The sequence below is a fragment of the Leptonotus elevatus genome, chromosome 11 (genome assembly GCF_054856555.1).
Source record: "Leptonotus elevatus isolate MCC_2025b chromosome 11, RoL_Lele_1.0, whole genome shotgun sequence".
Taxonomy (NCBI): Eukaryota; Metazoa; Chordata; class Actinopteri; order Syngnathiformes; family Syngnathidae; genus Leptonotus; species Leptonotus elevatus.
In genome coordinates, this window is record NC_141249.1 from 3,148,820 (window position 1) to 3,163,296 (window position 14,477).

The 14,477-nt window shown below is 37.4% G+C and overlaps 1 protein-coding gene across 6 annotated transcripts in view; it reads right to left on the reverse strand.

Moving 5' to 3' along the window:
• The window catches only part of LOC147165202 (discs large homolog 1-like protein), a 127,316-nt gene that overhangs the window by 35,339 nt on the left and 77,500 nt on the right, over nucleotides 1-14,477 (reverse strand). For all 6 annotated transcript variants that reach the window (XM_086088314.1, XM_086088316.1, XM_086088315.1 and 3 more), the window contains 5 exons: nucleotides 9,912-9,965; nucleotides 4,693-4,743; nucleotides 3,273-3,397; nucleotides 2,616-2,785; nucleotides 132-268 (listed from right to left, as the gene is read on the reverse strand). In XM_086088314.1, coding sequence (XP_085944440.1) covers nucleotides 132-268; nucleotides 2,616-2,785; nucleotides 3,273-3,397; nucleotides 4,693-4,743; nucleotides 9,912-9,965 — 537 coding nt within the window. The remainder of the gene's footprint in view (nucleotides 1-131; nucleotides 269-2,615; nucleotides 2,786-3,272; nucleotides 3,398-4,692; nucleotides 4,744-9,911; nucleotides 9,966-14,477) is intronic.

The following is a 14,477-nucleotide window of genomic DNA, read 5'->3' on the forward strand; positions in this document are numbered from 1 at the left end:
CTGTATACATATAATGACTATCATGCTTTACAAATTTGAATGGAAAGTTAAGTGTTACGTTTCAATTTATGGAATAAAATCAGTTAGCAAGAGAGGACACATTGGACAGAGTAACACAAAAATATACTTACAGCTACGAGTTTGTCCCCTATCTGCAGCCGTCCATCTTTTTGTGCAGCACCCCCATCAATGATCTTCGTCACATAAATGCTGTTGTCACCTGGAACGTGTTGATTTCCAACTCCACCTGCTATACTAAATCCTAACCCTGAGAAGAAATAATCAACACTTGAGTGCGAATGTTCTTCAAAATAAAAACTTTTTTTCATCACATCTACTACCCTCGTGAGGATAAGCGGTTCGGAAATTGAATTATGAATGATTTAAATGTGATAAATTGCAGTCATGTGAATCAAACATTTATATCAAATCTCATACTTAAAAAGCAACACAATGCAAACATGCGATAAAAGACACAAACAAATCCATCTGACCCACAAACTCCCCATTCCCTGGGACACCCAACACCCTTGTGTAAAAGTAGTAACAGTTGGAAAGAAGATAACATGGCTTATGAGACATGGCTGTGCACAGAGTGGAGTAAGAGTAATAAACAAGAGCAGAACTCCAGTAGGTAAAGCATTATGCCGTTTGTAATAATCAATATGCAATTATCAGCACTATAATAGGAAATTTCAGGGTAAACATAACCACGTCTTGTATTTATATCAATCAATCTATTTAATGAATCTTACTGTGTGTGTGTGTGTGTATAGGGGGTGGGTGGCAGTGAAAAAAAACAACAAACAAAAAACATTTGAAATGCATAAATTAAACTACAATGTTCCAGAGAAACGTGGCATCTTCTCCTGTGTCAGCCGGAACCAAAATTACTCCTCAAGCATCGAAAAAGCGGAAGTAAAATACTGTATGTACTGATTATACTGACTGTTCCTCACAAGCCAGTCCCATCTGCTTGTCCTTCTACTCTTAGAATATGATTATTATTATATATCAGTATTATTTTCCTTGTTGCTTAAGTTTCAGCTCTTGAGACCTTCTTCCAACTGAAAGACATGTTTTATAACCGCACCTTAGGACATTGATATCAGCTATGTTTTTACAGTATTCCACCACACAATGAGATCTGAGACAATAATGTTGGCTTCATTGTAAGCCCAAATGTGTGAAGTGAGAAATTAGACAACGTCCGGTTTTTAGGTCAATTTAGTCAGAAGTCCCTGAACAGTGGATTTTCCAACAGTAGAATAATTACCAGCTATACTATGTATTTATAAAGTGACACTTGTTGCCATGTGGCCTACGGTGAGAGAACTAACCTTACTCATGCCAGAAGCCCCTTCACTCTCCAAAACTCACTTAATGCCAACACAGCCAGAACATCCATCCATTAGAAATGCCACTAAAGATAGTTTTACGATTGATAATACTTTATGCAATATTTCCCACTGCAGATTTTGGCACCTACAATCCCTGGCCTGGCACCAGAAAGTGTGCTATTGGAAAAAAATCTCACATTAGCTATAACCAGAGAATGCATAAAACGGGTCAACTGCAACAGAAGAGAGCAGTCCAAAATTAAACACTAACAACTGTGGTCCTCTAATCCAAACATAGATTTAGAGGGTTTGTTCAGAACAGTTGGCTTAATAATTTATTTGTGGCAAAGGACTGCTTTTTTCATTGTTTGAGGACTGCTTCAGTTCCAAACATTGAGAATACCGTATTTTGAAAGACAATTATTACGGTAGCGTACTGCATTCACTTAGGGAAAAAAATCCCCAATAACTCCTGATTTTCTGACTAAATTTTTGGGGGAGCTTTGTTTTTTTGAGTATTTGTTTTTATTATCAGTTTTACAAAATAATTTTTTTTCTGTCCGCGGTTGGGGGGGGGGGGGGGGTGGCGGTTGGGGGGCTATTATTAAAAAATAAAAACAGAAAAAAAAATAATATATATATATATTTTTTACCTCTGAACTCCATGTGACTTTTTGCAGACTCTTTCCCGAATACCTCCATATGCAATAAGATGGTCATGTTTACTTACTGGCTCTCAATAAAGGAATGAATGTGCATACTGTATTGTGGTTTGTTCTCTAATCTCTGAGGGAAAACCCTTTTAAAAAATATTCAAAAAAATTGAAAAATAATTATTTTATAAAACAGGGGAAAAATACTCAGGAGAACAGAAAAAATATATTTTTTTTTAAACAGAATTTTTTTTTCAATAAAACAGAAAAAACAAAAAAAAACAAAAACAAAGCTCCCCCCAAAAATTTGTCAGAAAAAAAAACAATGCTCCCCCCAAAAATTTGTCAGAAAAACAGGACTTTTTTTTTTCCAAGTGAATGCAATATGCTTCTGTAAATTATAACGTCAAACAGACTGGACTTTTTTTTTCATTTTAGATTTTCCAATGATTACATTTTGAGTGTATATATCTACAAAAAATTGATGGAGGATATGTTTGAACGCCATAACCAGAGATCAAAAACTTATGTAAACCAAACCTGCTTCTAAAGAACTTCAGTATGTGTGATATATACCAACAACTACTTTGTGCGTTTGTGTGTGTTAGTAATGTTTCTTCACCTTTAGGTCCTTTTACTAGCTTGAAGTCCAATATTTTATCAGTAAGGCTCTTCTTGCGTCGTACACACAGTCTGACGAGACCTCCGGCATCCTTCAGTGCCTCCACCGCCCCACTGTGGGTCACTTCCCTGACGTCAGTCTCATTTACTTGGACTATAGCATCATTCACCCTGCACAACAAAAGTTTATGAACTGCATATAGACAACATGTAAAAAGTGTTCAAGCCAAATATAAATAAAGAATTAGTACCAATGAATTGTAGAAATATGTTTAATTTAACTTGCATTTTCCCCCCAAATAAAATGCACATCAAAGCCCTGACTGAAATCAGTATTTCAACATGAATGCAAGACGTGCACTTATATTGTACAACATACCGTTACTTCTTTCTGAGAAAGCTAAATATTGTAGAACTGAGGTGTGATGAGATATTTATGTTATTGCTTTATCCCCAAATCACTGAAACAACATTTAATCCATTAATCCATCCAATTTCTATACTGCTGTCCTTATTTGAGTCACACATGATCTGGAGCCTATCCCAGTTGAATGTGGGTGAGAGGTGGCAGTCACTCGCAGAAAACCACATTATAATAATAATACAATAATAACAATAATTAATGTTAATATAATTGTGTCCACGTATATGTGCTTACTTGAGTCGTCCATTCTGGGCTGCGGCCCCTCCAGGTATAATCTTGGTAATGAAGATTGACGGATCTTCTCCAATATGGGGATTATCAGTCCCTCCTGCAATACTGAAGCCCAAACCTGAGTTACCCTATGTATAAACAGAGATAATGTATGTCAGCAGGAATGTTATTTACAATAACACTACTACTACCACGACAACTACTACTACTACTAATTAGGGGTGTTAAAAAAATCGATTCGGCAATATATCGCGATATCACAGTGCACAATTCTCATATTGATTCAATATGCAGCCGAACCGATGTTTAAACATAATTTTTTTATTGAAATATTCAACAAAACGTTTTACTTAGGGTAAGAGTTCATATTTTAAGCATGGAAGAATATTATATTGATGGAACATTAAGCCTTAATATTTTATTTCATATTTAATATATATTTTTGTTCAAACATGAAACAGATTGCAACCTGTCTGTTCAATACAGTAGCTCACAGTATTAAGCCTGAAGTACATTTTCATACAAATCTTACAGTGTACATGTACAAGTTAACTGATTAATATTTTCAAAATTTGAGTTTTAAAAAATCACAATAATTGACTTATAGATTCATATCGGGATTAATCAGTACCGAATCAAATGGTGACCTATGAATTGTGATACAGTTCGAATCGCCAGGTACTCCACTTAAACTACAACAATTATCAACACAATGATACTGGACAAAAAATATTCTACAGATTTTGCAAATGTATGTTTCTTCTATTCCTTGACATTGGTATGAGTGTGCGTAATTTCTGTTCCATGTTTGCGTGTATATCTATAGCGTCTTTAAAGCAGAGCCAGTCAAGCAGACAGATCCAGGTCACAGGAGAATAGACTAAGCGAGAGGGATGGCAAGGGCGCCTCAGGGAGATACAAAGGAGAGTATAATTGAGAGAGGGGACAGAATAACACAGAAAGAAAGTAGAGGACAATAGAGAAGGAATAGAAAGGTTTAAAAAAATAAAAATAAAAGAAAGTTGGGGAAAATGGTGAGAGGAATACAGACAAAAAAAATTGCGGTCTACAATATGCACATAAGATTGAAAAGACAGTTATATGACAAGGTAATAAACTCTTGAGCAACATAAAGTGTAAACATTTTGATAAAAACAATTTTTCATAGAAAGATTAACTTTGTAATGCAGAGGCATCAGGTTGAGCATATGACACAGACCACTCAATTCACTCCTGACTTGCAAACTTTTTTTTGGGTACAAAATACTGTATTTCTCTCACACTAAATTTAGTACTACCGAAATAAAATTATTCCTGCCAATATTTGTTTTGGATTAAAGAGTGATGCATTTGCAGAATAGTAGAAACTTTAGTATAGTAGTAACTATAGAAAAACATGTTGGTGGCATCCTTATATTTTTACCCGCTCCAAAGTGATTTCCTCATATTCAAAGTCTGCTTCCGTTCCATTGACCTGTTTGAGACAGTACGTAGAGAGAGAGAATACCATTTGTAAGTATGACACAGAAACACAGTTAAAAAAAGCTAATACAAAATCTGTGCAGTTTCAATTTAGTTGGAACTAAACGGTCCCAGGTTTTAAACCCTGTACTCTCAAGTCAACTGCAGGCCATAATATGTAGGTTAACATTCCAGATTCCAGTTTCTGTGGTGCCCTTGAGCAAGTCACCAACAGACCAGGCCCAAGCGTGACTTTTTTTCATTGCCATTTAATCTACTCAAATCAGATGGAATTATTCAATGTTATCGCATAGGAGGAGCACACACATGCAGGCATATTATCACAGTGGTCGAATGGCATCCCAACGGGCTGTGTAATCTCCTTGTCTGCAATCTGTGTCTCCGTGCTCTGCCTCTGAGATTAGTTTGCAAAATATTTCAATCATTACACCATATTTAATAATTTCATTAATTCAATAAAATTACCTACAACTAATACAAAGTTTACAGAACCCTAAAAAAAAATCTCTTTATTCTAGACAACATTTACTGTTTAGTGCAGTTCTACTGTTTTATGTTAGGCGCCCACCAACCAACCCCCTTACCACCAAATCGCCGCCGCAACTACAAATGTTATCATTTGTCTATAAAAGTACACCTCTCCAGAGGAGCTAATACTCTTTGTGTACTCTCTGACAATGAGAGTTGCCATTGCCATCTACTGTAGTGGATGTGCAATTACACTTCATTCTTGTACAGCAAAGAAAATAATCCCCCCATCGCTGGGCGCCCCACTGGGAGGCCCGGTCCCCCTATTTGAGGAGCACTGGTTTAATGGCAAATGATAACCTAAAAAGATCATGTGGAATGATATTTACGTTCTTGTTTTTTTTTTTAAAGAAATGTGAACAATGTCAAGTAAACAATTATAATTACTAAGTGAAACTTACAGAAAGGAATCTTTCTGCCTGGATTTCCAGGCAGTCAATCAGAGTAATTACATAACTCAGCAATCAACAACAGACACTGATTTGCTGTGGCAGCTGGCTACCAGTAAAATGACATCTGGGCCCATATTTTTTTCTGCATTTAAGCATTTAACCATTTTCCAGTAGTAAAAATTAGCCCTGAACGACTAATTGTAATCAAACAAACATCACAATGTGGTTAAATGTCATCTTCAAATCACTAAGACTGCAATTTTGCCATAAAATAGCCTATTTTCATGAAAATGAAGCTTCCACCTCCTTTTTTGAGTCTCAAACACGCAGACACTCTCGCACTTCTCCCCAGTAGCAGAATCAGAAATATTTCAATAGGGTGGTCACTGTCTAGATTGAGATCATAACTCATACTGTACAAGTAATGTACATGTGCACAGGAGTACACTTTGACAGCGATTTCCATTTGCATTCGTTTCTAAAATGGCTATGCATCAATCAGTACATCCCAGCGGTGGGCAAGACAGTCATTGACGGATGCTCAACTTTCAGCGAGTGCTTCCGTGTTTTTGGCAAGTGCTTTAAGACGCAAAGCCTTGGAAAACAACAACCTTGTACTGAGCACTGACTGAAGCAGGTTTACGTTCGTCGATCCAGCTCAGTACTGACGGTCATTTTTAATCCGTGTATTTTTACGAGGCTTCGCGTCATAAAGCACTCGTCGAAAATGTGGAAGCACTCACCCAAAGGTGGGCATCCATCAATGATGGGCTGATGTAATGTCCACCTCTGGAAACTACTTAACTGATGCATAACCACCAGTAGATCCCCTATTTTAGAAATGAGATTAGCATGATTTATGATTCCACTGGGAGAAATGGCTGCATTTTCTGAAACCTACTTTTGTTATATAATGCTGATTATAAAAGAACGGAAGACGCTTACACAGCGTCGTGTGAAGGGCGCTCTTCGAGAGCGACACCTGGAAATGTGTGTGCGTGTATGGTAATGTTTAGTCAGCTAATGAGCATTATATTAATATGTAAGGCAATCAGTCAACAAAGACCATCTAAGCATTGTAATCAAAGCCTTTGTTGTTACTTTGCTGTTGCCGTTCTAGATTGACGGGAGTTTGCAAACTTGGATGTTGTACTGGAGAGACGGACACTCTCAGGCTAGCTTAGTGCTAGCTAGTTGGTACAACAGAACATGGATAGATACGGATAGCTTTACCAAAAACGGAAAAACACTTTGGGTTCTGCATTTGGCCAATGCACAGAAAGGGATCCTGGAGGTTAAAGTAAGTAAGTAAGTAAACTTTGGACAACATATGAGGCCCTATTTTTGTGCCCAGCGCAAGTCTGGTTCAAAGTGCAGTAACTGTGCATGAGTACGGTCGATTCATGGTCAGATGAAGCTGTTCCCATCATTGCCATAAACACCAGGGCTGGTGGAAGTGCACACAAGTGCTTGACATTGCGGATGTAGAAACGAACTTGCTGGGATTGGCAGGCGCAAAGTACGTTTACTGTATACAGGTAAACTGCAAGCTCTTACACTTGTGTGTGACGAGGGTATTTGGAAACCGCCTTGCTGCACCCCCGATCGTGAGTGCGTCTGTGTGTGAACCCCCCTCCGCTCCCCCTATTAAGATGACAATTAAGATGATAATGACAATTTTTTCAATGAATTTATTTGTACAGTGACTACGTTTACATGCAGGCAATAACCCTTTTAAAACCGAATATTGGCAATATTCGGGTTTTTACAAACCCGAGTAAGAGCCCTGGGTAACTCCTTTCATAACCGGAATTTTTGCTGATATAAACGCTTTCGGAATACCTCGATCGATTGGGGCAATGTTTTTCGCTGTGCGCATGCTCACAATTTTCTTCTTTGTCTTTTTTTCTTCTTCTTTGCTTATTTGATTTGCAAAGAATCTTGGTCTATGTAGTCACAAATTCTATGCGCACGGAATACTTTATTTAGCGTGGTGAGTGACATAAATATAATGTCTTTTATTGAAAATAGTAAGTTAAAAGAAGAAATGACGTTATTTACGCATTACGTCTGCACGTCGCGGTCCGAAAGGGTTATTCCAAACGAGCACAAATGAGCATGTAAACAGGGGTAACTTTTTCCGCCACCCATGTAAACGTGTTACCTCGATTGTTTCAGAAACCGGAATTCTGACCGTAACCCGAATATTGACTGCATGTAAACGTAGCCAGTGATTGAGAGGGATTGTCCCATGGAGTTGTCATAATTATGAATGAAATACAATGACATCCACTACACATGTCCACAAGAGCTTTCTGCACGCTATACCTGACCCATGAGTAAATTATGGAAATTTCCCAAAATAATACATTTGTTTATCATTTCAAATACATGATAATCACTTTGCAACATTCTTCGAGGAAAAAATAAAATCGCAATTACATTATTTTCTAAAACCGTTCATATCCAGTAGAAACTAACTACAATATTTAATGTTGACACTATAATGCATCTTTAAATAGTACACATGGACATGATGTAAACATTCTACACATGAATTTTTTTATCAATGACAATAACTCAAATGAGAAGCAGTGATACTGCATGTGGGAATACATATAAAACAAATGCAAATGTTCCCACAGCCCATTGTCATTCAAATATGAAACAAACTAGTCGTTCACATGTAGTGTTAAAGCTGACGTTGCATAACTCTCCCTTGAATTTCTGCACAATTTTAACTGTTCTGGGTGGCAGGTGATGGGCAGCCCACCCCAACTGAGTTTAGGTTAATCTGGAATGATCACCATTTACCAATCAATCACATGATGATAGTAGGGCAAACGAAAAAACTGGGGGAAGCAAAGTTATGTCAGCTATGTTTAAGTTAGCTACAGTATATCAATAATTTCACTGGCAATGACACATAATTGCTGTCTCCTCCTCCAATTATAATTATATATCCCCTTTTGTGAATGGTTCGTGCAGTATGTCTGTGTTATTCTTTATTACAAACATAATGCGATGACAATCATCACTTTATATACACTGAACAAAAATATTAACACACCACTTGTTTTTGCGCCCACTTTTTGTGAGCTGAACTCAAAGATCTAACACTCTAGTCTCTTCTGTACATGCAGAAAAAGCCATTTTCCTCAAATATTTTTCACAAATATTTGTTATTGAGCATTTCTCCTTTGTTGAGATAATCCATCCCATTTCACAGGTGTTACATATCAAGATGTTGATTAGACAGCATGATTATCGCACAAGTCTGTCTTATGCTGGCCACGATAAAAGAGCATTCAGAAATGTGTAGTTCTATTTTATTGTGGGGGGGAGTCCGAAAACCAGTCAGTATCTTTTATGACAAGCATTTGCCTCACACAGTGCAATATTTGTCCTTGGCATAGAGTTGTTAATTGTGGACTGTGGAATGTTGGTCCACTTCTTTAAATGGCTGTGCGAAGTTGCTGGATATTGGCTAGAACTGGAACACACTCTCATATACGCCAATCCAGAGCATCCAAACATGCTCAATGGGTGACATGATTGGTGAGTATGCTGGCCATGCAATATCTGGGATGTTTTCAGTAAAAACTGGGGATTCATCGATGGAGAAAACACCTCTCCAACGTGCTAGTCGCCATCAAAGGTGCACATTTGCCCAGTCAAGTTGGTTATAAGGACGGACTGCAGTCAAGTCGAGACACCAATGAGGACCACGAGTTTCCCTGCGATGGCTTCCGACAGTTTGTGCAGACATTCTTTGGTTATGCAAACCAATTGTTGCAGCAGCTGTACAGGTGGCTGGTCTTAGTCAATCTTGTAATCCTGGGCTGGTGTAGTTATACATGCTCTGCAGTTGTGAGGCCAGTTGAATGTACTGCCAAATTGCCTAAACCACCTTTGCAGATGGCTTATGGTAGCTCTGGTGGACATTTCTGCAGTCACTATGACAATTGCACGCTCCCTCAAAACTTGTGACATTTGTGACATTGTGCTGTGTGATAAAACTGCACAACTTGTTGTGGCCAGCCACAGGCACACCTGAATTACATTTAGACAGATTTGTGAACAATGTCCAAGGGAAATGGCCTTTTGTGTATGTAGAAAATGTTTACATTTTTGAGCCCGGGTCACGAAAAAGGGAAGCAAAAACAAAAGTGTTGCGTTTAGTTTTGTTTAGTGTACTTTTAAATCCAGCAACACTGATGATATATGACTTGGTACTCACATATGGAGGGGTGTCGACACTGTCTGTGTTGACCACCAGTGGAGGGGGGTTGGCCTGAAAAATAGAACAAAGTTAATGATCCACTTCAACAATACGACACAAACTCACCATTTACAGAACAACATTGCAATATGAACACAAACAGACAAACACTTCGAGCTATGATAACAACTTACTCTTCTCATGTTTTGGTACAGCATGCCGAGTACATCTGCTACAGATTACTACCATGAGGCGACTGCATACACCACATGACATACTGCACACCTCTTACAATAGACAAGACTAATGTACTGCTAAAATGCAAAACACAATTTATGAGGACCACTCAACAATCAAACAACTGCTATTCAGAGAATTTACTTACACATTCATAATTTACATGCCACTTAGAAATACGACTCTCCACTAGATTTTAGCAGACTGACTAGTCAAAGTGCATGGTATGCTGCTATAAACAATATAAAACCAAGCAGTCGCCTGTCTACCTCTGCTCAATCATTTTCCCCAAACAACAATTATCTGAATACCAAACATATCAGAAACCAGTGGGTGATACAGACATGGGCTTTCCTTCTTTTCTGCTTAGTAAATTCTCACTACTCAATCACATTCTCCTGATGTACTAGATAGATCACATTCTTCACAGCTGCTTAACTTATACCTCTCCTATTTTACCCCATCTCACTTTCTCCACAGAGTATATTTATGCAATCCAACGTTGTAGTCGTCTTCCATAAACCAAACATCCACTAGGCAGCAAATGAAGGGACATTTGAAGCTCAGTACTTGTCCAGCATCCCAACAAACCTATAAACGAAATGAACTGCCCATCAACGCGCAAGAAAGCAGGAATAGCATTTATTTCTCAATACTAATCTCAATCTCTCTCATCCATCACATCCCTTGATCATCTCTCTCTCTCTCTCTCTCTCTCTCTGTGTGCGTGTGTGTGTGTCCACGATGTGTCCAATCTGTCAGTCATGCTGAATGGACGCTTGATCCCACATGGGAACCAAAAAAGAGAGAGGATCAGAGGGATTAGGAGCATGGTGGGAGGAGTCACCTCAACCCTCAACAAGAGCAATGAGGAGCAGAAGGTGCAGTTACATGCAAACACAAATCAGAATGCACAAAAAAGTACAAAATGATCCTTAAAACAATGTAAAATATATTTTTATTTGTATATCCACCCCCTTTAAAAATAAAATTGTGTCCCTGAGCAATAGCGGTCTAACATCACCTCACGTTTTTAAATTCACTAATCTTTACAAAGTCATTAATTTACTACACAGGAATGAATCTGTGTGGATTTATTTGTGCATTAAAGTATAATTTAGAGAAAATGCAGTCGGTCAGTCAGTTGTTGATTTGACTGACATACTGATACTAAGTTAGACTGCACACTTATGCAACAGTGTGCGTGTGTGGTAGAGAATCCATGTTGTTGTTTTTTAAAGATGCTCTAATATACAAATATGGTATATAAACAGAACATCCAGAACAAATTATTTGACTTGTCATAGTGGAGCACTGACACACATTCAGACAATCATTGTTTTGCATCTGCCTACACAAGTTATTTTTAGTTAAAGGTGAGAAGTGTATTTATTTTAATCAGCAGATGTTTTAGTCATAGAAGTCATTAGTCATTACTGTAATGATACAATTACCTGTTTATAGTATGAGTCATAATTGGAGAGCTAGATAAAATGAGAAATGTGAAATTATATAACAATAGAAGCTACATTAGCTATATGTCAAACATGCATACGTAAAAAAATACAAAACAGATTTAATCTGTACGAAAGGAATAATACTAACAACTTGCATGCCATTTCATTTCATGCATTTGAATTAAGGTAAACTTAGAACAGTAAAATTTTACAGATGGCAGATGCATTGTGTAACTGTAATGCACACTTACTCTATATGCTACATGGCAACAGTTCACCATAGGTAATGAAACTTCATTTGCCTTCCTAGTTAATCAGATAGAGTTTGACTGTAATGAAATTAAAACTGCCAAGCTAATCACATTAATTAGGACTCAGACCCAGTCCTATCTCCTGTCACGGTGTCCAGTTTCAAAACAACAGACAAGTGGTTGCATTTTTGGGGATCTTACTTTTTTACGCACAGATTAAACCATTAGCAATATTTATAATTATTTTTATAAATTTTAATAAATCAAATAAAACATGTTATTATTTGTTGTTGTCTTAACCAAGTACTATTTAACTGAGAAGTGACCCCTGATCGGGCGGGCGGTCCCCCCTCGCAATACCCAGGGGGTGTCGTGCGTGACCTCAGGGAACCTTGTTTTATTGCTGTATAGTGCACGTTCACTACAGTAGGTGGCAGTGGCAATCTCATTGTCAGAGAGTGCAGTGTTAGGATCATCTGCAGACGTGTACTTACAACAATTTTATGGACAAATGAATTATTTTTTTTTATTCCTATGAGGATGGGGGGGGGGGGGGTGTAACAAAAAAAAAGAAGCACTGAATTTAGGTCAATTTATGATGAGCGAACAATCAGAAATTAACTTTAATCTCTGCTTTAGTAAAAACAAAATATATTAGGGAGAAATCACTGTTTTTCACAATAAAAACAGTTCTCAGGTGTCTTAATAGAATGTTTCTGACATAATTTAGTATTTAAAAAAAATCCTAAAATTGGGCAGCCCATGTCATCCTCTTTCTCAACCATCCTCTTCTTTATTAAAGTCACCAGTCAGCTGAAGCCTACCCCGGGAGACTTTGGGTAAGAGGCAAAGTATGGCCTGTCGATCACAAGGCACATTTCAACAACTACTCACACTTCCATTTACAACTAGGACAATTTAGAGTTTTCACTAAACCTAACATGCACACAGTCCATCTCAATGCGGAGGAAGACAAAAATGGAGAGCCTGGAGAAAACACACAACATCATGGGGACAACATGTACACTGGAATGCATATTTTAATGTTGAACTCTCTTTCAACAGTCCTCTTGAAATCAAGTACCGGTATTGGAGGGCAGCTGTACCTCATGCAATTGCTCACTTCCCTCTCTACTGTGCTTTGTGTCAAGGTGCTTGTGACTTTTTGGTCATGGTTACTAGGGGCATAATTAGGTGGTGGCAGTTTGTGTTCTAGTTTGTGTGGCGAGTCTGAATTTTACTTTGGACCCCCCCCCCCAAAAGTACATTGGACACATGCCCTCAAATAATTGCTTGTATTTTCACTCGTGGAGGTGAAATTAATCACCAAGCTGATCAATTAAACTTAATGTTCAGCTCCCTGCACATTTTCATAATCAATTCATTAGAAAAATATGTTTCTTTCAATTTCCCAGAAACCACAGAGAAAAAAAGGAGTATAACACTATTTACAGACATGAATGCCTCAGTTTGTGTAGAGAAGAACACCATTCTGTGCTCAGTTAGACGAGGACAATTACTATCTTGTTGGATTGGTAATACAATCTGTTATTGAACAGCATGTTGACATATAACATCGACCATACAGCAATATAATGAATACTGTATTTCAGCCATATACTAATAACATGAATCATTTCCTTTTGTTACTCCATATTTCCATTGATAATATGACAGCTTAAATACAATCACTGCAATGACAGACTAATTAAAAATGAGTTGTTACAGAAGATCATATTGTACGCTAACTGGATTTTAATTTTGTTTCAATATGTAAGTAGATGAAAACATACATAAAGCATAATTGCTTTACCTAAGTCAGTAATTTAGTCACAATTACAATGCAACCCTTTGCACCTTTTGTCAAAAAAAATTCTTAATTCATCACATTCTGAGAAGTAGTACCGGTAAATGTTTTTCGGAACAGCTATAATCAAAAATAAGCCTGTATGAAAACGAATAAGCACATGCCCTGTTTTGCAGGGGTGTAACGATAACGGCAATATCGTGATATTGCTATATTAAAACTGTAAAAATGTCAGGTTGATTTCCATTTGTGCAATTCTAGGACCATCTGGTGGCTAGTTTTTTTTAGTGCACTTTAATTTTCACAAGGCATGTTTTGGTCCTTCTATGTTTAAAATCCACGCTAATGGTCAGTTGAAGGAGAACGTAATATGCTTGTGAACCGAGACAATATGTGGAGGAACTCAATAGCAAGTAAGTGCCTCAATATCAAGCGTTATTAGAGATTTTATAGGTTGTTTATATGCATTGCTGATATGTACAAACGCCGATATTGTGTTTTTTTTAGTACAAGCTCTCTTTTTTTTAACAATATTACGTTTTTTTTTTATATCACCTTCATAGGTATAATATCGTGTCGTGATGTTTGGATATTATTACATCCCTACTGTCTTGAGTAAACAATAAATAAAAATGTATCCAATACATTTATGCCAATTAATTGCTTAACATTTTTAAGACAAAAAAAACAGATCTTGAGTGGCCATGCTGAATACTTTTCGTCAATGCAACCTACCTGCACATGGGCTTGTATTTGTGGAAATTGGTGTATGTGAGAGGGTGGCTCCATAGAGCACAAATTCCGCATGTAGGAATCATTGTGCCATGGTCTG